A 25,909-nucleotide genomic window follows, 5' to 3' on the forward strand; every position below is an offset into this window, starting at 1 on the left:
TATACCTAGAATTTGGTAAAACTCTTGGTGACCACAGAGATATTAAGCCTACACTTCAAGGTGCTGGCTGCTTGTTCAAGCTCCCTAGAAGCCATTAATAATGAGCCATGATTCCCTTGTATCGGCCCTGAAGACCTGGATGCTAAGGAAGGACTTCACCATCATCGTCTGGGACGTCGGCAGCAAGAGCAGGACTACCACCCATCATGTTCCGACTTGGGGGTTCCCAGCCCATGACAGTGAAGCAAGGGAGGGTTAACTACCAGCAAGCAGAGCTCTCATGTGGCTGGAGAGACAGTCCAGAAGGCAAGAGAGGAATCTCCAGCAGCAAGAGCCAAAGTGAGACTTACATCCAGGGCATCCTGTGTTTCCTGCTTCGTAGGATTCATCCGATGGAGCCTTTCATAAATCACAGTGTCAGCGCCCTTACAGTACAGCCTGATACTCCCTTCTGGGGTTCTCACTGGCAGCAAGGGGAGGAAAGGCAACATAAAGTGAGGTTGGTTTCTTAATATATATATTTAAAAAAACCTACATTTATCACGTGAATTGAAGTGTTGCCCTCAACAAAGTTGGCCAGCGGCTACCCGAATTGAATGCAGCATAGAAATACGAAAACATTCGTTCACAGTCAGCTCAGTTTTCTGTGTTGTTTTAACAAGTATTTGTAGGCTCCATACTACGTGCGATGTCTTCCATAGAATTTTCTTTGTCCACACTAACTGATAGCAATCTTCCTTACCATTTACTGCCTCTAACAAGGCTCCTGTGACCACTTTCTTAATATTGTTCAACCTGTACAGCAATATAAGCACAGGATATGCTCCATCGCTAACTACATTTTAAGTTCTCTGCGGTAGGTGCCAGGCTTGAGTACCAGTCCATATTGGTTGGGCACCCAGAAAGCACTGAGTAAACCGTAACTTCACTCGTTAAAAACTCAGCATTCCAGTGAGAAAGTTTATGGACACATCAAAGCCAAGCAACAGCTAACATCACCATCTGTGAGACGAAACATCAGGTGCCTTTGAAGGGTGGCCTTTTGAGAAGGGCACAGTGTCACTACGTAGGTTTGTCTTGCCAACAATGTGTGACCAGGATATAAACATTAGGGGTCAATAGACAAACCCAGAATAGGGACGTTCTATAGTAAAATTGGCCTTTGATTTTTGAAAATGCCAATATATGAAAGATCCAGAAAAGGATGAAGAATTGTTTTATTTTTAAATTCAGAATCATGATTATCTAATTCAATGTTTGATCTCTGAGCCCAAAACTCATACAAATGGAAGGAGGAAGATGGAGACAAAGAGGAGCAGACTAAATCATGAGAGAGAGTTCCTGGTAAGATCTGAAAATGTTTGCAGGTCAGTGCCATAGAGGGCAGGTGATAATGCTGTATCAGTGCAAGTTTCTAACTCTGATCACTCACATACATCTAAGGTTCTTGTTGGGAGGGAATAGCTCTAATGTGTATATGGGAAAGGAATATTGGACCTGTAATTTACTTTCAAGTAGTTCATGTATCTATCATGAAACTGTAGACAATGTTAAAAAAAAAAACAATGGATATTAGAGAAAACACAAAAGCACCCCAACCATCCTTGTAATTTTCCCATAGGTCGGAAATTGTTTCAAATGACTTAGAGAAAGAAATTTAACTCTCGAACGAGATCCTCATCTTCACCAGGTGGCCTGTTGAGAGCCTAGACTGGAGGTAAGGTTGGGACTCATGGACACAGGCAGCCTTTCCTGCTGAGGCCTCCCTTCCTGGCCTCAGGCAGAGAAGTGCTGGGAGGGGACCCAAAATTAAAGGAGACCAGGTCGGGGCAGCATTGTTGGGTGTGCTTCTGCCATGACAGACTACAGCTCAAGGCCTAACGGCTACAGAATGTCAAAAGTATTTACAGGATTCAGGAAGGTCACAGTGAATGTTGGCAGAGTGAAGAACAGAGAAAAACCAGTTTCAGTAAATCCAGACAGTGGTCCATCCGTCCTCATTTACTCAAGCATCACTAATAAGATGGAAAAAAGGCACATATCGTTGAAGGAGTCATAGAGACCCACCGATGATAGACATCCGCTTCCGGTCACTGTTGAAGTCCAAAATGGCGAGCACACTGTAGGTCCTTTCTGTGCCCAGTTCACTGACAGTGATAGTGTTCTGCGTCCTGGCGAGGAAGGCAAAGCCAAAGTTCCTGGCGGCGTTTACCAAGGCGCCTTCATCAGGAGAGGCCGCCTGGTAGTTGATCTGGCCTGAGGAGGGAAGCAAGAGAGAAATGCCAGAAGAGCTGTGGACTAGGCTTGAGAGTCATGCCTGAGCGCTGTACTGAGGGTCCTCTGCACAGCCAAGCACATCGTATAGAGAGCAAGTCATAACAAGATGTCATAAACTTTAAATTTCCTTCAAAATGGAAAGTGGTAATAGAAACTGCAAATAAAACTGCTCTAAAATGGGTGTGTGAGGAGAAGATTCTCAGAATTCCACCGTCTAGAGGAGAACACTGCTAACATTTCACTGTCCCCTCAGGACTCTGCAATGTGACTGCAGTTCTAATATACTGGGTGGATATTTATGACCTGATTTTTTTTTTAGTGTCATGTTTTGAGGCTGTTGGCATATCTTTAAAGATTCTTCACAAATATTATTTTACTGAGTATAAAACTGTTATTCTCTTCTCTCATGGGCATTTGGTTTCTTTCCAAAATTTCTGGCCCACAAAAATAAAATAGCTGCAGTCACTGAGTGTGCGTGTAAATAACATGTGCATGTTTTATAAACCTGGGTGTTCACTATAAGGACCCATTTACTGAGCTGTACAATGTGTATATGTCTGTCCTATGTTAGACTTAAAAGCATTTCCACAGCCAGATGAAGTTTTCAGAACAAGGCACTTAGTTTTCCAACCAGAATGCAGAGCACAGGTGTGCTGACAGCACCTCTCCCTTCAGTCACTGTGTTCCTCAGGCTGCTTCAGTTCACACCAGCCTGCCTCCTCAGCCTCCAGAGCAGCTGGAACTAGAGACACCACTGTGCCTGCTTATGCCAGTACTACTCACTTTCCAATTAGTAATTAAAGATGGCACTATCCAGAAAGCCTTGCACCGGAGTGCTTGGATATATCTATATCCAAGCACTCTATAAAGACCCAAATGCCAGGACTGGGTGCTATGTAAGCAGCCCTGAGAACAAAGCACCTCCCTTCAACATTTTAACTTAGCTGGAACATAAACATCTTCCATAATATTGACAGAGAAAGGAGACAAAATAATGAAAGGCAAAGTCTCCATGGTTTGGACAATCCTAACTTCAACCCAGACCTTGATGTTTTGATTGCCAAAGGAAAAGTGTTCCAGTTGTGGAATCACAGACTTGGCAACTAACGGAGAAGGGAAGAACACCTGAAGCTCGATCCAACCCTCCTTTTCCATCTGCAGGAAAAATTCGGAGGAACAAACACCCCTCTGAAGGAAACTTACTTTAACTGCACACCTGGAGAGATGGCTCCAGCTACTTCTTGTTCTTCCAGAGGACCTGAGTTCAGATCCCAGCACCCACATCAGGTGGCTCACAGCATCTTAACACCAGTTCTGGAGGATCCAATGCCCTCTTCTGACCTCTGTGGGCACTGTATTCTCTCTCTCTCTCTCTCTCTCTCTCTCTCCCTTCCTTCCCTACCTTTCTCAATTAAAAATTACACACACACACACACACACACACACACACACACACTCGAGTGCACACATCATCTCACATCTCTCATGGTCTCCATTTTCTAGCTGCTTCTGATTGACAACACTACCACAGACCTTCCAGTCACCAGCTTCAGAGAGGCCTCCCACCCTTTCACCACTTCAAATTCTTAAAGGGGATGCTTCCGGCATTCATGACTTTCTCGTTCTTTGTGAGCATCTCACAATAGTAGAACACCCCCATCCTGACCCCAGAGTTCCCGTAGTATCACATCTAGGGATGCTAACGTCTCCTGTGAACACTAGATTAAAGAGCACCAGGGGAGACAGGCTCCACGGCATTTTTGAACTCTGCCCTCCTGCAGCCTCTACGGGAACAGTCTCTATGACTTCAAGGTTCCCATCCCAGTGGCACCATTCACTCTTCTTCTAGTCATTCATTAAAAAGCACTAACCTGGGCATTGCTTTGAAGGGATGTTGTAGATTTAACAGTAGGTCCTGATCAACCGACTTTAAAAAAGAGATCGTTACCAGGGATGTAGCTCAGTGCTGGAGTACCTGCCTAACATTCGCTAGGCTCGCTCCTCCACACTGTAGCGAAAGAAGAAACAAACAACTCCCAACCGAAAACCAAACAAACAGAACACCCAGGTGTTCTGCAGTTAACTAGGTGATCTTAGAAAGGATGCAATTTGCTTGGGAAGAGAGAGCCTGGCTTTGAAAATGAACCAATTCACAAGAACCGAGAGCAAAGAGCAACCCCAGCTGTAAGCTCACAGAGAAATGGGGACATCGGACCTGTAACTACAAGGAACTGAATCTTGCTTGGCCCAATCCCATGAGCTTGGAAGAAGACACTGAGCGCCATGTGAGATCATGGCCCCATTGTGATCGTAGTGAGATGCTGAGCAGAGAAGCCAGTCATGTGACATAAAATGTCTGACCTCAAGAATTAGGAGATAGGAAGCAGATGTTTCAAGCTGCCTTTGCTGCAATAACTGGTTACAGAGAAAGAGAAAACTCATGGAAGTATCACCACCCAGCATGTCTTCTGAAGACGTCAAATGTCTAGGGCCATGCATATAAAAAGATTTCTTCCAGCCGGGCGGTGGTGGCGCACGCCTTTAATCCCAGCACTCGGGAGGCAGAGCCAGGCGGATCTCTGTGAGTTCGAGGCCAGCCTGGTCTCCAAAGCGAGTTCCAGGAAAGGCGCAAAGCTACACAGAGAAACCCTGTCTCGAAAAACCAAAAAAAAAAAAAAAAAAAAAAGATTTCTTCCTCTTCGTACAACGATAATTTTAAAAAGTCAGTTTCCATTATTCTGTGGTGCTAGGAATCAAACCCAAGGCCTTGCACATGTCAAGCAAGTAACTCTCTCACTGGGTTATATTCTTACCTTCCATTATCCTCATAAAAGAGAGACAGAAGAAGGTAGCCAAAGAGACAGCCATATGGTGAAAGACTACACTGAACTGACCCCTGCTGGATGACCTCAGGACGCTTTCTACATCTGAATCTGTTTATCACAAAATTTAGAGGTACGGTCCTTAAGATCCCTTCCAAAGAACCCTCGTATGGTTCTCTCGTGGATCAAAATCCAATTTCCTCTCTAATATCCTGCACCTCAAAATACTACTTGTCTTGGTTCTTAGTGGCTTTTATTTGTCATTTGCTGGACATAGACAACTGCTTGGGATGTTCAACCCTCCAACTCAGCTGACTGTGGAGCAAATAGCTGCAGGATTACGCTGGAGGGAACTTTGAAGATCCACCCTTCATCCAGCATGTTGAGGAAAATGGTGGCCGGATAGGGACTAAACCAGGACTGACTCACCTCTGGTACACACTCCAAAGGCTTTGCCTGCCAGTCCAGGGGGGGACAAGGAAACAGACTGTACAATTAGTGTACATTTGTCTAAGGCCCAGTTAACTCCTGAAGTATCACCACACATTCAAAGAGGAAGCCTACCAAAGAATCACGACCGAAGAGAACAAGGGTGCTTCAAAAGGTCCTACATTATTCTTGTTAGGAAAGTCAGATTTGCTTGGTTAATCAGACTCTGAACCCCGCTTTGGCAATTTTCTCCTTCTGCTATCCCTCACTCTGCCACAGACAACCCCTCCCCCAAACCCCTCCCGTCTGAACTGTGCTATTCTGCTTTCCTGAACTATTCATTTCAGCCTTGGAGAATGGATTTCTTTGAAACTTGCTGAGAGATATTTTTACACATATGCCTTCTCAGGCGTGTTTGATATCACGGCATGTGACACATCAATGCTGGGACTCCATCCGGAGGCACTTTCCTGTTCTGTAGGGACTGAAGTAAAAAGAGCATGGAATGAGGTGGATGAGTGACGTGCGGGCGGACGCTGCATTGGAGCCACAGCCAAAGCATTCCTCTCACACTTTCCACAGTCCATTTGTCTATCTAGAGAACTAGAGAGTTTATGTCCACACACGGTACAATAACTAGCTTTTGTTGACACTGGACAGATTTCCTCTGACAAAGCAGGCACAAGCTGCATTTAGAATTCTGCAAAAGAACCCAGACTCCTTGGGGCTCACTCGTGAATTCTCATTAATTTTGCTCCATCAAATGAGAAAGGCACCATAAGGAGGCCCAGGCTTTAGCTGACCTAACTCAAGTTCGAAAGATTTTAATCTAGAGAACAAAGGCAGACATATGAAAGAATTTTGTAGACCATAATGCTTAAGTTTAGCATCCATTCATGATGCAGATCTAAGGTCTGATTATACATTCCCAATGAACATTTGTTCAAGGAAAAGATTTAGGTTATTTTATTCAATAGCCAACCACTTAAAAACCATTTTTTTATTATTATTATTAATTATTATTATTACATTGTATGTGTTGTGTATGTATGTGTTGTGCATGATACAGTACACATATGGAGGACAGAGAACAACTTGTGGGAGTTTTCTCCTGCCATGTGGGTCCTGGGGATCAAATCCAGGTCATCAGGCTTGGCAGCACCTGCTGAGCCACTTCACCAGATCACCAACCACATCTTCTAACAGAACTTCACTTACAGAGTGATAACCCATTCCGAGCTATAATTAAATCAATTACTTTAAGAAGTAAGAAATTTCTCTGGAGCTGTGAGAAGCATTTGTCTAGCACACAAGCACTTTTCCAGCCCAGCCCCACACCAAAATGAAATGAAATAAAATAATTTAAAAAACAACAATAAGGTGTTTTATGCTTTGCTACTTTACACAATCTAGTGTCAGGGCTCACAAATGGCCATTGAGTGTGTGTGTGTGTGATGGACTTAGCATTTGTTACACTTGAGTCACAAGATGAGTCACCTGCCAACTCCAAGACTGGCCTCCAGTGTCTGAGACATCAGAGGAACACTCACCGTCAATTCTGTCCACCATGACAGTATGGCAGATAGAAAGCAGGAAGAAGAACTGCCGGACTTCTGGCTCCTTCCCTGACTGGATTTGCTCGATCAGATAATGGTCATAGAATGCAAGCTTTCCATCCGCAAATGTATTCCAGCTAAAATCCACTAGCTGAGAGAAATGGAGAGAGAAAAAAAAATGCAATTGGTGAAAAACATACATATTAGGGCCAGCAGGATGGCCCACGGGGTAAAAGCACTTGCTACCAACAAGCCCGACAACTTGAGTGTGATACGGAAACCTGGGATCCCCAGATTAGAAGGAAGGAATCAATTCCTCCTGCAAGCTGCTCTCTAGCCACCACACGTGCACTGTGGCAGCACACATGTGTACATGCATACACACACATACACGCAGAAGTGTTTTAAAAATCCGTATCAATCATTGATATTACCTCTGCTTTGTAGCTAAGTTTTTCATTACGTCAAAATCACCTTGAGATTTTAGCACATTCCTTTTTTACTTATATTTTTTTTTATTATTATCTTTGAGTGTTTTGCCTACATGTATGCATGTGGACCATATGCATGCCTGGTGCCCATAGAGGCCAGAAGAGGGTTTGAAGGCATCTGATCCTTTGGAACTGGAGTTGCCCATGGTTGTGAAGTGCTGTGTGGGTGCTGGAACTAAACCTGGGTCCTCTGAAAAGAGCATCAACTGCTCTTACCTGCTAAAACACCCACTTTCTTGTCCTAAGCCTTAGGAAGCTTTTGCTTAAAGCAAAAGTCACACTACAGGGGGCTGAATTGTGTCTCTGTCCCAGGTATGCTGACACCCCAACCTACAGTGACTGCCAGTTTCTTTATTTGGAAACGTGGTCTGCAAATGTAATCAAGTTAAGATGAAGTCACATGGTTTAGGATGGAAGGACAGGTGTCCTTGTAAGAGACAAATACAGAGAGAGCCAAACACATGAGGAGAAAGAACTCCACGTACAAGAGAAGCAGAGACTAGCCTGCTGCCTACAAGCCAGGATCACTGGAAACTACCGGAGGCTAGGGGAGAAACTATGAAGGAGCCTCCTCTAGAACTTTCGGAGGGACCAACGTCTGGATTCCACTCTCCAGAACTGTGGGGAGATAAGTTCTGCTGTTTCATGCCCCTGTCTGCGGTCACTCAACCCAGCAGCCCAAGGTAGCAAATATACGGCAGACGGCTGCCCTGTGTGGACCACTCACCTCTATTTTGCTATGACTGTGCTGAGAAGCATCCCGATGGTCTCCTAAGAAACAAACAGGACAGAACAAGTTGAGTCTGTGTGTGCACAGTCCTTCCTCCTACCTGGATCTGCAAACACAGTTGTAGTGTCTGATGTTGCCGTCATCCTTGGTTTTGGATGGTTCTGGGGTAAAGAATCATTTTTCAGAGTTGTAAAAAATGAAAAATAGAATAATAGGCCCTCAATGGCTTATACCTATAAGCCAAGTACTTGATAGGCTAAAATAGGAAAATCGCCATGAGTTAAGGCTAGCCTGGGCTATAGGGTGAAATATAAACTAACTAACTAAATACATAAATACATTCAATGAATGAAGAATATTTGGTAGAAACCATTATGTGGCCTGCAAAGGTTAAAATATTTACTATCTGGCTCTACATGGAAAAAGGTGCCCAAAATACGGGTGCCTGTTCCACTCTACTCCTTTGGGACCAGAATGGTGTCCTTTGACGTGCTTTAGTCTACCATCGCCATAGTGACAAATCCCTCAAGCCCATAGTGTCCCATCTTCCTCAATGCTGGGTAAACTTATAGACACTACACATTTTTTTTTTCTAAAGGGGGAAAATGTGCATGTGTGTATTTCTTGAAAAAAATTAAAAGTTTAAAAAAAAACCCTGTATTTTAAGGCAACATTAATTTCAATACTATTCATGTGTGTGGAGAATGTTTCAGAAAAATAGGCTGGAAGTCAACTATAAACTATTGTAATCATTTTTTGCTGTACAGCTTGGTGACAAGGTGCAGTTACGTTATGCAGCTATCACCGTTATCTACCTACCTCTAGACGTCTTAATCTTGCTTACTGAACGCTCTAGCATTACACACTAACTTAACAATACTCTCCTTTGTCCCAGTGACTTTGACTATTCTAAGTACAATCATACAGCACTTGCTTTTGTGAGCTTATATCACTTAAGCTAATGTCCTGAGGGCTCATTCATGTTGTAGCACATTTTGTTCATCTCTTCGTTCATTAATAGACAAGTGGGCTATTCCTACCCTTTGCCAAATGTGAATAAAGTTACCATGAACATGAGTAAACATGTATCTCCTTGGGTATCTCCTTTTCAAATCTTTTGAGCACAATACATTCCTAGACACAGAATTGCTAGACCATGTGGTAATTCAGCTTTTAATTGCTTGAAGGGTGTTTATTTCTAACTATTGATTTTGCTCTCTCTCTCTCTCTCTCTCTCTCTCTCTCTCTCTCTCTCTCTCTCTCTCTGTGTGTGTGTGTGTGTGTGTGTCTGTCTGTCTGTCTGTCCTCAATAGTGCCCATAATGTTTCTTTGGCAATCGGACTCCACACAGGGAGGACACAAACAACCATAGGAACGTAGACTCTGCTCCAGACATCACCCAGGGAATGCTGTTTCTACCCCTATTCAACAGCCAACCATGCCTATTATTTCAGGCCCAAAACCTAACTGATCCTAGTAAGTGAAAGAATGTCTCTGGAGTTGCTCTGCAGAAAAACGATGTGCTCCGACGTCCCGCCTCCGCCAGCCTCACACTCACCGTAGATTTGCCCGTTAATGCAGCACTTTTTGAAGGTCATGATATTTTGCGTGAGTGTCCCCGTCTTATCAGAGAAGATATAATGAATCTGCCCTAGCTGCTCATTCAGTGTGGTGGTCCTCGCTTTTGCAGGAGTGTCCTTCTCAGCATAGTACATCTGCAGGTCCCAGTTGATGAAATGACTCTGTCCCAAACGGATGACTTCCACGCTAGGAGGACAGAAGAAGGTTTCAACGGTGAGCAGAGAGGGGATTGGCTGGGGATAGAGTCTGACCTCCCTGTGCATGTGCGAGTGAGCTGCTTATCTGCCGCTTTGGTTTCTAAGTTAGCGTCCACTCCTGTGATGGCTAATCATTCCTTTAAAACAGACTTTATTTTTAAGTATGTGTGTGTGTGTGATTTGTGTGTGTCTGTGTGGTGTGGGGTGTGTGTGTGTCTTTGTATGGGTATGTGCATATGAAAGCAAGTGCTCTCAAGGACGGACACAGGTGTCCAGTCTTCCTGGAGCTGAAGTTACAGAAGACTGTGAGTCACCCAACTCAGGGGCTGGGAACCAAACTCAGAGCATTATGTTCTCTTAACTGCTAAGCCATCTCACCAGCCCCATGGTGGTTAATCTTGATTGACCATTTGACAGGATTTTATAATTCCCTAGGAGACACACCTCTTATTGTGTTCCTAAGACAGGTTTACCTGAGGTGGGACAGCCCCATATGATGGGCTGGGGTCTCCAGACTGAACAAAAAGGAGAAAGCGAACTGGATATCAGCATCCCTCTCTGTTTCCTGAGTGCGTATGTGACCCGCTGCCTCACACTCCTACCACCATGCTTTCCCCAGCATGACAGACCATGTACCCGCTAACCCGGAACCCAAAGAAATCCTTCCTTATTTAAGCTTCTTTTATCAGACACATTATTACACCAATGAGAATAGCAACTGTTATTACCCTCTTCCCCCACTGCCCTTAGAGTGAAACCTACTCTTCAACGCAATAGTACTAAGGTGGGGCTTTTCTGTGATGGTTCGGTCCTAATGGCGAAGGGCTCACAAATGGCGCTCACATCTGCCTTAAAGAAGCCTGAGGGAGCTCGTTTGCGCCCTTTTGCCATGAGATAACGTAAGAAGGGGCCACCTGTGACACAAGTACGGGTTCTCACCACTTAGCAAGGACTCTGCCCTTTCTCATCGACTCCCCAGCCTCCTGAACTATGAAGAATCAAGTTCTGGTCTGTTAAAGTCACCCAGCTTAAAAGCCACTCTGCGCTCCCCTGACCAAACCTATGACTCTCCAGCTTCAGGGTCAGTGGTGTCCCCTCACGAAACCTCATCAGTGTCATTTCCTACTCACTCTTGGGCACTTCAGCCACAGCTAAGGAACTCTGCACTCAGAACACACAGCCCAGTGGGAACAGTCACAGTAACACTATGGCCAGAACCAGGGATACAGTCAATACACTCACTTCCTCACTGCCCCTCATACCTAGGAACAATTGGGATGGCCAAGTTCACCTATACAAAGAGAATTAACATCCGCTAGGTGACATACCGTCATGTCTCCAATGAGTCAAGTCTTTTTGGCCATTAGCACTTTAGTTGCTTACCACACTGGGGAAAAGCATATCCGCTTTCTAAATTCTTAGAAATGACACAATGTCCAAAAGGAGATATCCTGAGAGGATCATGTTGATTTTAAAACTCAGATGTAAGGCTGTTTGCGCACCCGGCAACTGCACCATTGGTTAACTCATGGCTGTACAAGTCCTATAGGTGGGAATAAGTTCCTTAGAAGTGGCAGTCCTACTTGGTGCTGAACACTGAGAACAAAGCAGATGAACCCCCTGCCCTGAAGCAGACAAACTAAAATAATCCAGCAAATGTAAACCCTCAAGGGATGCGCATTCTATGTAGAAAAATCAAAGCAGGGAACAGGGGATAAAGACGAATAAGAAGGAGATGTGAGCATTTAGATCAGGTGAGGTAGAGGCCAGGGAGACAAGGTAATGCATGAGCCAAGGCCTGAAGGAAATGAAAGGGTGCAGGCAGAGTCAGGTGTGGTAGGACATGCATGTAGTCCCAGGACTTGGGTGGCAGAGGCAGAGGGTTGCCACAAGGTCAAGGCCAGCCTCCTCTGAACAATGAGCTCCAGGCCAGGAATACAAAGAAAGACCCAATCATAACAACACACAGCAATGGGGAGATCACTCCATCGGTAAAGTGTTTGCTATACAAACTTGAGCACCCAAGTCTGATTCCTCAGCTCCCACATAAAAGAAGAATATAGCAATTTAAGCCTACAGTCCATCACTGGGAGGAGGCAGGAGGATCTCCAGTGCTTCCCCATCAACCATTCTAGCCTAGCTGGTGAACTTCAGGTTCAGTGAGAGAGCCTGTCTTAAAAAGTACTGTGAAGAGCAATGTATGGTATGCTGGTGTGCTTGCTCGTGCATGTGCATCTGAAGGTCACAAGTCAACATCAAGGGTCTTTCTCTATGGCTCTCCACCTTATATTTTGAGATAGTGTCTCTCACTGAACCTGGAGCTCACCATTTTGGCAAGACTTGCTGGGCAGTGAGCCACAAGGATCTGCCTGTCTCCATGTACCCTACCACTACATCCCTCCCTGAAGCACTGGGGTTACAGGACACACACCAGCATGTCCAGCTCTCATGTGGGTGCTGAGGATCCAAACTCATCTTCTTGCTTTTGCCATGAGCACTTTACCCACTGAGGCATCCATCTCCTTAGCACTGCCATCTTGGTTCGCCATCTTGGTTTCTGTTAAAGTGGCCATTGAACAGATGGCAGCCCAAGGATTTACTTCCTACACAGAGAATACCAGTAACTACCATGTAATAAAATGAAAATAAAAACAAATGCACATGCAATAAAATTTAAATTAAGTAAAAACTTCCAATGACACGAGTGTGAGAGATCCCGGGTGCCTCCGGGTTCTTGGTCACTGGGGTAATAACTGACTGGTTGATTATTCTATGCATTACAAGGCACAGTCCCAAAAGTCCCAAATCCAACTGGTCAATAACCATGAACTTTGATATGAGAGGAAGAAGAAAGAGGAGAAGGAGGGATAATTACAGAGCAGACAGCTCTGACCTTGACCTTTATTGGGTTTGGCACTGCACAGAGAAACAGCGTTTTAGAGAGGCTGAGGGAAAGCAGGGGACACCTTTCCTACCAAGAGGAAGCAACAGGAAGCAGGAAGCCGACGGATGAGCAAAGCTGGAGCAATCGTAGTAAAGAAGGTTCTGTTGAGAGAACAGAGGCTCTGGAAAAGGAAGAACGTCCCACGGCATCCCGAATCTCCACTTTCTCCCAGACTCTTTGTGAACCCTGTGCTTTGGAACCCACTGGGAAGGGCTCACCAAGCAAATGACTGTCACCTTTGACTGTGGACCATCACTGGCCTTATCTGCACAGGGGACAAGATAAAGTGCCTGGCACAGAGGAGATACTCAAAGTTCACATGCCCTTCTCCTACCTCGCTCTCAGTTCCAAAATGAAACTTATTTTCTTCTTCCTTTTGACCTTTGAAACAGTTATTGCTAAACATGAAGGTGCTTCATTGGGAAAAACGTACTACACTCTTGCCTGGAAGCAGGAGGCCAAGGGGAGGCCAGGCTTACCTGACATAGAGAGAGATGGGCACCATGGTGTTCAGCACAATGATGTAGCCCCAGAAGTTCAGGAAACCCCGGTAGGAGGGTGTGGCATTTTCTCCGTCATAGAGGTACCAGGAATAATTGCCAACTTGGGCTTCCCAATAAGCGTGGCCAATGGCAAGGCCAGCAGAAACCAGGATGAGTACAATAAAGATCTAGAAGACAGACATGCATTGTGAAGCAGGATTTCCAACTCCATACCTTTCAAAGATTCTAATAACATTATTTAGCACTTTACATACATATGACCTTTTAATGAACTGTAAAAACATTACTCTTAAAAAAAACAAGACTGAGGGGTTGGGGATTTAGCTCAGTGGTAAAACACTTGTCTAGCAAGTGCAAGGCCCTGGGTTCGGTCCTCAGCTCCAGAAAAAATTAAAAAAAAAAAAAAAAAACAAGACTGTAAGGATGCTTTAAAAGTCCACAAGGAGCCGGACGGTGGGGGCGCATGCCTTTAATCCCAGCACTCGGGAGGCAGAGTCAGGCGGATCTCTGTGAGTTCGGGGCCAGCCTGGGCTACCACGTGAGTTCCAGGAAAGGCGCAAAGCTACACAGAGAAACCCTGTCTTGAAAAACCAAAAAAAAAAAAAAAAAAATCCATAAGGTTGTGACTGACTGCTTTATATTTACAAGGCTAGGTTTTCTTCACAAAATCATCTTTCAAAAGAGGAGCTAATGTCTTATCCTTAAAGTCATTTATATGACAGGGCAGCCTCATAACTATTACTACTTCAAACAGTGCATATCGTTTGGGAAGATACCCTAGCATGAAGCAACTTCAAAGAACACTGTGTCGAGAGAATCATAGAAAATACTGGATGGAAATTGTTTTGTTTCAATTTTTTGAAAAAGAGTCTCATATAGTTCATGTACCCCTTGACCTCTCTATATACTTGGGGATGACTATAGCCATTCTGACCTACCTGCCTCTACTTCTAGGAATAAAGGAATGTGCCATTATACTCTGTTTATGAGGTGGTAGGGATCCAACCCAGGGCTTCATTCATGCTAGGCAAATTCTCTACCAACTGAGCTATATTGCTTTCCCTGTTTTGTTTTCTGAGATAGGTCTTACTGTGTAACCCAGGCAGGCTCTGAACTCTCAAGCTTGTTTTAGTAGCCAAATGCTATGAATATAGGGATGGGCCACCATCTCCTTCTATTTTGTTTTTTGTTTTTTTTGTTTGTTTGTTTGCTTTTAAGAAAGGTGAGGAAATGTCCCCCATATTTGGGTATTCATACAGGTTCAATGCTATAGGAGCTGTGTGACATTGTAAATGCAATGATTTGAAGGATGAACTATCTCCTAGGCTCATGTATTTAAACACTTGGCCCCCAGTTGGAAGTACAGTTTGAGAAGGTTGTGAAAGCTTTAAGAGGTGGAGCCTTGATGGAGGAAAAATATCATTGAGGGGTGGGCCTTGAGGTTCTAGAGCTTGGTTCCACTTCCTGTTCCCTGTCTCTGGTTCCTGACTGTCGGGCCCACCTTACTCCTCTTTGGTTAAGTGATGTCTTCCCATGGGACAGACTTTATTTAGTGGGAACCAGAGCCAATAAAACCCCTTTTCCCTCTAAGTTGCTTTTGGTCATGGTATTTGTCATAGCAACAGAAAGGTAACTAATACAGCTCACAAGATTATCTGAGGTACAATAGGTGCCATGTGACGGAGTTGAGAAGCGTATGTTTTTGGAACAAAAAATTCAAGCCAGCCTCCCTGTCTCAATTTCTTTTTTCAATTTTCCTAGCAATATTTATATATTCGCAGGAGTAATAAAATTTCCAGGGAAAACGTGAAGTTCTGAACACAGACTCTCAAAGTACCTCCTTGAAACGAATGGTCCCAGAAGAGAGAGAACAATCTGTGAGTGCTCTCATTGTGATGGTTACAATGGCACTGGATATAAATATTCCAAATCCAACTAATGTTTTTATGAAATTGGGGGTGGGAGGGTTGGTCTTCGGATTGTTTTATTACTTCTTGTGGCTGTAAGTATGTACACACTTGAACAAACTGTAACTACACATTCTGAAGCGTTTATGCATTCAGGTTGAGCTAAATATTGGAAATGCAATTCTCAGTGTGTGTAGAATAGAGTTAACAGTGCAGGCCTAAGCCCACTCTCCTTGGGAGGTGGCTTCCAAGATCGGCCTCTGGCTGGCATATGGAAACTAAGGTTTGGGGAGGATTTCCCAGCTCCTTATGTCTGATTCTGCTATAATAGTGGTTCTCAACCTTCCGAATGCTGTGACCTTTTAATACAGTTCCTCGTGTTTTGGTGACCCCCAACCATACAATTATTCTCTTTGCTACTTCATAACTGTAACTTTGCTATGGTTATGAATCATATCATAAATATCTGATATGCAACCCCTGTGAAATGATCATATGACCTCCCCAAAGGGGTCTTGACCCCATAGGTTGAGAACCACTGCCCTATAAGAACAGATCAGTGTGCCTGTTTGTGCAGACAACACCATTTATGCTGACTACCTGTATTCCTACAGGAAATCTGGAATCTGAAGCATGGTGGGCAAGTGGAGCCTACACACCTAGCCCCCAGTTAAAAGAGTCTCTAAGAAACTTCAATGGAGACAACAGGGCACGCACACAGTCACACACTGTTGCTGAGGGAACTGAGTGCCTATCTGGTGTGATTCCATGTGAGGTCTAGACAAATTTCCTCTAGATTTCGTCTCATGAGCCTTCTGTTCATCTTGTTTTGTAACCTTGGGCTGCGGCAAGACACAGGTGTGAGCACCCATATATCCAAACCCCATGGATCCGCCTAATCTTGAGCCTGGGTACGGCTTTGAAGACCCTCAACAAGCCTTATTTTTAGCCTTGCCTTAGGTTGGTGGGTGTGCAAGCTCACATGTATATGAGAGCGCATGAGTGCATGTGCACACACACACAGACACATCTGCATTTATGATAACTACTACTATGGAAACTAACAACAATAGAATCCACTTTACAGTTCCTAGAATTTTAACACTCCTGGCTAATAGAGGGGAGATATTTTAAAGAGAAATGTCTGTGCCCACCCCTTTGGCTATCAGTCTATTGAGACAATGGTCTGCAAGTAATTGGAATTTTCCCAGGAATCTAATGCTGGGCAAAGGAAAAGGCTAAAGCCTGACCAGCCAGAGGATTGGAACTGGAGTTCAAACAATGATGGGTCAGTGTTGGGTGGGACCCCAACCTAACCAAGGCTGCTTCCTTTTGGACACTTCCTTCCCTCTAGTTGAGATTAAACCTCATGCCATGACCCTGACAACAGGCTTGGAATTCTTGTCCCAGTGTGGCCACGCCGAGGAAATTTCCTTTCTCTGTTTCTGACTAGTACTTGCCTGTTTCATTGACCTAATGAGGTTGGATGGCCAAGCCCAGCTTGTTGGGGATGCCAGGACCTGGGTTCTGACCCTAACAACTCAGTAAGGGCCCCATGGTAGTGTCCCTGGTTCTTAAGTAGTCAATAACCAATCATGAAAACACCTGGGGACAGCCTCTGAATTTTTTCTCCTCGATGGGGCTGTCCTGCTTGAAGTATGAAATTTCTCAGAAAAGGCATGGGACTCCCTTTACATCCATCCTACTAGGCTTGGTGTATCCAGGCCTCTTTGCATTCCATATAAAGTTGTAAGATTGCCTTGCGTTAGAAAAACATACATCAAAATTATTGTAAAAGACAGCAGTCTCATCTAATCTCTCATCTACTAGAATGAAAAATAAATACCGTGTACACCATGTAGTTCATCAAGTAATCAATTTTCGTTCTTTTAAATCTGGTTTTCCCACTATTCTTCATTATCTTAGTGTCAGCACCTAAAAATAGAAAATTCAACGTGATGAATAGTTAAAAAATTCGACTGATAAGCATGTCAATAAAATTACTTTCTGTGATTTTTGATAGAAAAAGAACAGAAAAGCACTTCCTACCCCTCATTCTCTACAAACATGTCTGAGTCATGGTTTAGCTATACAGTCCTAGTTAGCTGGAATATCAGTCCTCCTGCATCAGCCTCCTGAGGGCTGGGATGTCAAGCCTGGACAGCTCAGCTCTTTCTTGAAATCATAAGAACAAAAAGCACATTTGGGAAGTACCTGCAAAGATGACCAAGCCATGGCAGACATCGGTGTTCCTGATCACACAGCCACGTAACAGGATTTTATCAGCATCCAAAGGAAAGCTCCGTTTCCTCCAAAATAGCGTTCCCGTGAACTTGTCTAGCCGGTTGTTGGGTTCTTCACATTCGATGAAACCTTTTTCAAAAGGCGTGATTCACATAGTCAGTCAAATACAAAAGACCCAGGCTTACCCAATGGACGCCAAATAAAACAACTAGAATTTAAAACAAGTGAGGTAGTTCTGTACAAACCGTCAAATGCTGCCAAGTTCTCTTCTCTTTGGAGATACTGGTCTGTGATTTCGAGGGCCATTTTGAACTTCAAATTGGTTTCTCTACAGGGAAGGGGAGGCAGGCAGAATTAAAGGAACACAATTTGGAGCTCAAAAGAACAAAAAAGAAAATTCCATAAAGTAACATCAGGCCTGTCTGGGAGTGACTGAAGCTTAACTGTTAACACGTTCTTTTTTCAAACTCTAATTGTAAGTTTAGATGGGGCAATCTGATGCTAGAGCAAGATTATAAACCTAAAGTGTGCCACTGTGCCACTTAAGACGAAGTACCCACAGCCTTCTCTTCAAATGAACTCTCACCCCCAACCTGGTCTACAATGTGCTGCCACACTACAATGGTATGCAAAACAGACCCAGTGCAGACACCCTGCTCAGCACCTCCTGTCCACGTACTTTCTGGAGCAGGCAATTGGAAGTGTTTCTGGAAGGCAGCACTATCTAGGAAAGGAGGTGGCGGGAATACATAGGCTGCCCAGACCACAAGGCTGCTCCAAGCACAGCACAAAGGAAGACAAGTGTTAGCGCTCCATGGGGGGCAGGCAGGCACATCCCCTTAGGAGAGCCAGGCTGTGAGTCACACAAGAGTCTCCACTCATTAGGAAGCTGACTGGTGAGCCCAGCTCCACCATTCGGTTATGACAAGGCACGACGGGACTTTCTGTCTCTGGAAAACTTCAGAATTTCCCAGCATTTGGAATACGAGCGATGTCACTGCAGAGAATGGACAATCGACTGGCTGATCTACAGAGCCAGGGAAGGCTAGATGTCCATCCCTGTGACTCTAGACCCCCATAAAGCAGTGGGTCCATATCTGGGTTATGAGAAACAAGGGCCACAAGGAACAGAGCTCTGATTGTCCCTTACTGTGTGACCTTAGCCAGGCTACTTCACCTCCCTGGGCCTCAGCTTCCTCACGGAGTAATAATTAGATAGTTGCTCAAAAGATTAAATATCTGCATGCAATTAAGAACTCAATAAATCTACCAAAAATGGCTCAAAAAACAGCACTTTATTCTAAAACTGATAAGCGAGTTAAAAATTGTCTATTGACAAAGAATCTAGTCTCATTTCTGAAGATATAACAGAGTCCATGGTCATCTGTGAGTCTGATCACTGCTCAGCTGTGATCTTGATGGGAGGCAGAGAACAGCCTTTATAGTGAGCACTCCATTTTATAGAAAAAAGGATTCGGTTCACTCTGGACAGTCAGATTGCCAACAAGTGGCTGAGGCAAAGGTCAAGTCTCGGGGTTTCCTACCCAGAATATGCAATGCACGTTTCCTTCCAGGCCACCTTTGACGTAGGTCCACCTAAGACACACTCACCCATCGAGCTCAGCCGTTTCTACATAGCAGAGGCTGTTGGGCTCTGAGCTGGACAGCAGCAGAATGTCAGCCTGCCCAAAACAAAAGACACCTATCACGCAGGGTCCCCAAAGTGGAAGGAACATGGGTGGGGTGGGGGATGGGGTGGGTACGCATGAGGAGAATAAGAGAAGCAGAAGTTGTTCGCTTACGGGAATAAAATCATTCTTCTTCAAACGAAGGACGTCTCCGACTTGGATGTCTTTCCACTTGATGATTTTGAACCTAAGCATCAAAAATAACAACAATTTGGGTTTTTAAGTTTCCGGCCAAGAAATTATCATTCTTCCTGGGTGTAAAGGTTCTGGAAAAAAATGTGCAGATTACAGGAAAGTGTTTGCTACAAGTTCTCCCTTTCACAAGAGTTCTTGATGTCACAAGAGTCACCGTACCCTGCTTGGGAGGCAATGGCAGAGGGACTTTGCTGTGTTCTTTCTCCCCTACCCAACAGAAGGAAGAACCCACCAGGTGGCACTTCCACATAGTGGGGACAGTGGCCACCCCTCTCTTTATGCTCAGGGCTTGCTGTCCCTCCCTGGGTTGGTTTTTTGGTTTTGTTTTTTTTTTTCTTCCCCTGTGTCACTCATCACTTGCTTAGTGCTAGTACAAGGACAGGAATGCATGATTCCCCCACAGGCCACCAAGAATCCCCAATGGCCTTAAAGCTGGGCTCCTCTCATTCTTTAAATTCCACAGGCTTTTCTCCTTTCTAAGGAATCCATGTTCACAAAGCATCAAACTATAACACTCAGGCCCAAAGGCTTGCGCACGCACACAAAAGGTGTACTACTAAGTCATGGCTTCGGAAACCCCGGCTTACTATTTCATCTGAGGTCCCGTAACCATGGGGGTTGGCAAATGTTTGGCAACAGTAACAGATTTATGAACACACAACAACTCAAAAACCAAAATCAAATGTTTAATGAGCCTGAAGTGTTTCTGGGAGTGCTTATCCAAGCTGTATCACAGGACTTCACTGCAGCCATGGTTCTGTATAAACACTGGCCGGGATGCCTTGGCCCAGGTTTGAGAACAGTACCTGTCACAGAGTGTGGTGTTTACACTGTACACACAGTGCTTTCTGTTCTTATGGAGACATAACTTTTTTTTTTTTTTTTTTTTGAGACAGGGTTTCTCTGTGTAGCCCTGGCTATCCTGGAACTCAATCTGTAGACCAGGCTGGCCTTGAACTCACAGGGATCTGCCTGTCTCTGCCTCCCAAGTGCTGGGATTAAAGGTGTGTACCACCATGCCTGGCTGAGACATAACTCTTTAACTGTGGGAAACAAAGATTTTAATATTTCCTGTCATATTCCTCAGAAAGATAGTACATCTTTGTATTACATTAGGATGCTTGATTTTAATAATTGCTGGAAGGGAATTGTTGAGAGCAAAATATGACAGATATGATGAAAATGCCATAATGAAGTTCATTACTTTATATGATATCCTAAAAAATAAATAAAAAATTTGCTGGTTTTGAGTTGCTTACTTTAATTTTGTTTAAAAAAAAAAGTAAATTCTGGGCCGGGCGGTGGTGGCGCACGCCTTTAATCCCAGCACTCAGGAGGCAGAGCCAGGTGGATCTCTGTGAGTTCGAGGCCAGCCTGGGCTACCAAGCGAGTCCCAGGAAAGGCGCAAAGCTACACAGAGAAACCCTGTCTCGAAAAACGGAAAAAAAAAAACAAACAAACAAACAAAAAAAAAAAAAGTAAATTCTGGCTTGGGGTTGGAATACAATTTGCAACAATTTCTTCAGTGGCTATAAATTCACTCTGCCATTTGTACTGTGTATTTGTATGGAGCAGAGGTGCCAGTAACAACAATTTACAGAAAATGTTGACTAGCTCTGAAAAGTCCCAAAGCTGTTCTAGGTCCTGCAATGTCAAATGTTCAGCCAAGACTTAATTCTTTATAAAAAATACACAAGCACATTCACCCCATTAGTATGAAAATGTACTTTCATCCTTAATAAAAGGCAAAGAATTATATTGACACCAAAGAACTGATCTAAAATGATTTTTATGATTTATTATCAGACAATCATAGATTTATATCTATTTTTTTGTTGTTGTTGTTTTTTGAGACAGGGTTTCTCTGTGTAGTTTTGCGCCTTTCCTGGAACTCACTTTGGAGACCAGGCTGGCCTCGAACTCACAGAGATCCGCCTGCCTCTGCCTCCCAAGTGCTGGGATTAAAGGCATGTGCCACCACCGCCTGGCTATATCTATATTTTATATACCCACATACCTGAGGCTTCATAAAAATTTCTCAGGCAAAAAAGGAGTCATGAGCAGCAAAAGTGTCAGATGTGTTTTGTTATTGGCTGTGACAACCTTACAGGATTCAGCAAGCCAATTTCTGACACAGACATTTAATTACTATGTTGTCCTCTCATGTGCTCACAAACGACAGAAAACTTGAAATTTAAAATACATTTTAAGTATTTGCTAATATCAAGTTTCTCCAGTTCGTAAGAATTTAAATCCCCAATGCCAGAACTTTTACGAATAATCTTAGCTTATCATTCAGTAACTGCAGCTTGGTGATAGAGTGCCGGTTTAGGTTTGTATAAGGTCCTGAGTTCAAGCTCCAGCACCAAAAACAATAATAAAAGTAAAACATAAACAAAAAACAAAACATAAAGTGAAGAGAAATTTATACTTAATTTATATTTCAATATTTCTTACATCATGATTTAGGAATGTATGTGTTAATCCCAAATTACAAAGGGACTTAGCAACTTTATGTCCCAACTCTGGGAACAGCAGAGGCCATTCTGGTGGGCTCTCTGAGTGATGTGACAGTTTTCCTGGAGGTGGCTTCTAGGTCCTACCTCACTGATGGCCCTCATTCTTACAGGTTCCACTGTACAAGCTGCCAGGGCCATGGAGCTGCTGGAGATGCTCCTCAGCCCAAGTTCAAGGCAAAGCCTGTGTGCGTGCGTGCGTGCGTGCGTGCGTGCGTGCATGCATGCATGCGTGTGTATTTCTCAGGATGGTACTCAGAGCCTCAGGCATAGTAGACAAGTGCTCTACTCTGAACTCCCTCCCTAGCCTCAGGGCTACTCATTACCAACATCACGGATGCACACTAAACTGTCAGGTGGGATGGCAAAGAATCTTACCCTCTCTTCACAATATTGACTCTAGGGGATTTCAGAGGTGACTTCCAGCCCAGAATCCATTTATTTACAGGAAAAAAAAAAAAACCTGTGTCAACATTTACAACTTGGTGGCACCTATTTTGAACTAAGCACAGTAGATGTGTGGCTGTAAATTGGGTTCCTTTCCTAATTGTGGACACATTAAACAGTCTCTTGAGTTGGGCCTTCATTCCCATTTTTAGCACTTGACTTTGGACTCATTCCTTGAGGACCTTGCTCATAAAACAACTCATTACTGCTCCCTCAGTTGGTTGACTTGGCCAGAGTTGACTGCATTCTGTGTTTCTTCAACAAGAGTCTATTGAATACTTTCTGCATATGAGATGCAGGACATAGTCTGGACCAGGAGATGGGACACCTACCCAAATAATTCTAATACAATTTATGTCATAAAAGAAATGAGCACTAAATGTTCTGAAAATGGAGATGGGGGAGAAATCACTTTAGGTGGCAAACTAGGGAAGGTATGGGGACATCCTGTATGAGGAAATCCCTGAAGGGGACACATTTGGGAATGGTCGAAGTAGAAGCAGCACATTGGAGGCAGCAGGCTCGTGGAAGTGCTAGGTAGTCTGGGAGCACAAGCCCAATCAGCAACTACATATAATCCAATTTGGGTATAGCTACACCGCCCTGAAGGGGAGGTAACATCTCTCTTTATCAGAGATGACTCACTATTAAAATACAAATGTACTGGGCTGAAGAGATGCCTCAGTCAGTACAGTGCTTGCAATGAAGTCTTTGAGGACCTGAGTTCGATCCCCAGAGCCAGGAATGACAGTACGTGCTTGTAATCGTAGTGCTAGGGGGGTGGAGCTAGGCAGACCCCGGGCTTGCTTGCCAGCCCGTCTAACTGAATTGGTGAGCCCCAGAACCTTGAGAGACATGATTTCAAAAAGGGAGGCAGAAGCATCTGTGGGAAGATGCCCAACATTGACTTCTGGCACCCTGTGCACATGCACTCATGTCCACACACACACACACACACACACACACACAAAAAAAAAAAAAAAAAAAAAAAGCTAATGTGCCATAGACTTCTAGGCTCTAATAGAATTATCTTTCAGTACGCCTCTAGACATATTTATGCATGAAATCTTTGTAGCTAAATTAAAAATGGATACCTGCCATCCTTAATGACTTCACATGTCCTATTGTTGATTTCCTTGTCCATTTTGTGGCGAGCCTTGGGAAGGAAGATGAGGAAGTATTATTTGAATCATCTCAAAATATAAAGCACCAATGATGAATGTTAGTAAGGTCAGAACAATAAGAAGAAGGTGGCTTGAGAAGTCCTTACCACATCATCTACCAGGTCTTTGACTGCTGTGATGCCCAGCACCAGAAGTAGGGGTACCAGTGTGGTATACCATGCCAGGGTAGAGATTTGAGGAATTGCCTAAAAGAAAAGGAAAAGCTTGCATACACATGTTCCCATGAAAACATACCTAACTTACAGGTAGTGGAGACCTGATTTTAAGTTTGCTAATCCTAATGTCTATCATTGAACAAGTCTACATACTGGAGCATGTCAAGGAAAGGACATTTAAGAACCAATCTGCTGGCTCTCTCTGGCTTCTGAACAGTCTGGCAGACAGTGGCCCCAGAAATTATCTCATTGTGGCTTTAACTAGGCATCAAAGGGAGACATCTAAACCGTTGTGTAAAAATTCAAAGTAGGGCTGGATGGTGGTGGTTGGACACCTTTTATTCCAGCACTCAGGAGGCTGAGGCAGGTAAATCTCTGTGAGTTTGAGGCCAGCCTGGTCTACAAAGTGAGTTTCAGAACAGCCAGGACTGTTACACAGAGAAATCCTGTGTGGAAAAAGAAAAAATCAAAGCAGGTGGCATGGGGAGAGAGCAGCCCCTAACTCTGAGCTGCAATGTGTCCAGCCAGTTACTGTGGGTCTTTCAATGCAACAAAAGATGGCAATAGATATGACTGCTTCTGAAGGCAACTGATCGGGCAAAGCTCCCATCATGGTCCTTGCTGCTGGCTCAGGCAACAAAGCAATCTCCTTTGTTGGATCAAGATACTATCTCAGGTGCAAGGGATATGTCTTTAATAAAGATCTGTCAGAAACTTGCTGATCTTTGGACCACATCTGGTTCTTTGATGTTAAGCTCCCAGGTTCAGCCCTGTTCAGCTCTACACATTCAGGCTTTCAGATTTTGGGCAAGTTACTTTACTACACTAAGCCTCAGCTCTTTTCTGCAAGATGGAGTATGTGCTGGTGTTTACCTCACAGAGAGCAAGTAAGCGGGCAAACAGCCTGTCTGTTGCTGTCACCTTAATGCAGATTGCTGTGTCTTAAGAGAAAGTAAATGTGCCGCAGCTTTATAACGAGCATGTAAATCTGCCTTCTTCCTTCTAGAAGTCGATGAAGGGAAAGTAGTCCACTGACCACAGAGAAACCTAACATGATTTGAAGTGTACACCTGGACACTTGCCCGGTGACACACCCTTTCCGATCAAGTTATCAGGCTTTTTGTCTGCCAACATCTGTTGAGTAGCCACTTCTTCCTCGTGTGTTTGCTCTGTCTATACTTTCTGCTCCGCATACCCTACATCCCTCTCAGATGCACATCCGCTACATGTTAGAGCTTCATTCGTAAATCGCAGTTGTGTTTTCCCATCCAACCCTTGTGATAAAGGATCTGATAAAGCCAACTGCCTAAGTTATCTTTATAACCCACATATCAGGTACTAAAGGTCGATTCTGAGCACTAACTAAAACGTGGAGAGACCCTTGATTATAGTAACCGTTTCTATACAGATAAAAGTCTAACGCTCCAGATAAGGACTCCTTGGCTTAAAAAAAAAGCATTTTCTTTCTAATGTAAAACCAATTCACCAAAATAACTTACAAGCTTTATGAACAAATTATCAATAAAAAGTCAATAGTATCCTTATGGAAAAACAGATGACTAAGTAAAAAGAAGATAAATATAAAACAAGCAACAAAAATCCAATTAATTTTAAGGTACAAATACTTTTATAAATATTTTAGTTTTATTTACTTTAGGGATACAGTTTATCACTCACATCAGTACAAAATCAGTTTTCTGAAAACAGAGTTAGACCATGTCTGTTGGTTCAGGACTGTTATCCTAGATACTTAGGATGCTGAGGCAGGAAGATTACAAGTTCAAGGCCTGCCTGGGTGAGTAGATGAGATTCTGCCTCAAACTGAAAAAGTGGAAAAGAGGGCTGGGGATGTAGCCCAGGGGTAGAACAGGTATGAGGCTCAAAGTTCAACCCCCATATCTGAAACAAAAATGCAAAACAGAATCAGAATAATATCTGCCTCATTTATTTTCTTAACTCACTGAGCTGGTTCTGCACATGAGGCACAGATCCCTTATGTAGAAAGCCCTGATATAAATATAAAACACGTTAGAGATTGTCTGC

The 25,909-nt window shown here is 43.8% G+C and overlaps 1 protein-coding gene across 1 annotated transcript in view; it reads right to left on the reverse strand.

Annotated features, from left to right (window-relative positions):
• Positions 1 to 25,909, reverse strand: part of Atp8b1 (ATPase phospholipid transporting 8B1) — a 130,907-nt gene that overhangs the window by 22,783 nt on the left and 82,215 nt on the right. Inside the window, exons 5-17 of the mRNA XM_052742318.1 lie at positions 23,798 to 23,896; positions 23,622 to 23,683; positions 19,484 to 19,556; positions 19,293 to 19,363; positions 17,927 to 18,009; positions 17,652 to 17,810; positions 17,284 to 17,372; positions 13,507 to 13,697; positions 9,864 to 10,072; positions 8,303 to 8,346; positions 7,079 to 7,235; positions 2,068 to 2,256; positions 351 to 463 (exon numbers count right to left, since the gene is read on the reverse strand). Coding sequence (XP_052598278.1) covers positions 351 to 463; positions 2,068 to 2,256; positions 7,079 to 7,235; positions 8,303 to 8,346; positions 9,864 to 10,072; positions 13,507 to 13,697; positions 17,284 to 17,372; positions 17,652 to 17,810; positions 17,927 to 18,009; positions 19,293 to 19,363; positions 19,484 to 19,556; positions 23,622 to 23,683; positions 23,798 to 23,896 — 1,539 coding nt within the window. The remainder of the gene's footprint in view (positions 1 to 350; positions 464 to 2,067; positions 2,257 to 7,078; positions 7,236 to 8,302; positions 8,347 to 9,863; positions 10,073 to 13,506; positions 13,698 to 17,283; positions 17,373 to 17,651; positions 17,811 to 17,926; positions 18,010 to 19,292; positions 19,364 to 19,483; positions 19,557 to 23,621; positions 23,684 to 23,797; positions 23,897 to 25,909) is intronic.

This window comes from Peromyscus californicus, unplaced genomic scaffold (assembly GCF_007827085.1).
Source record: "Peromyscus californicus insignis strain IS unplaced genomic scaffold, ASM782708v3 Scaffold_17__1_contigs__length_78620276, whole genome shotgun sequence".
NCBI lineage: Eukaryota > Metazoa > Chordata > Mammalia > Rodentia > Cricetidae > Peromyscus > Peromyscus californicus.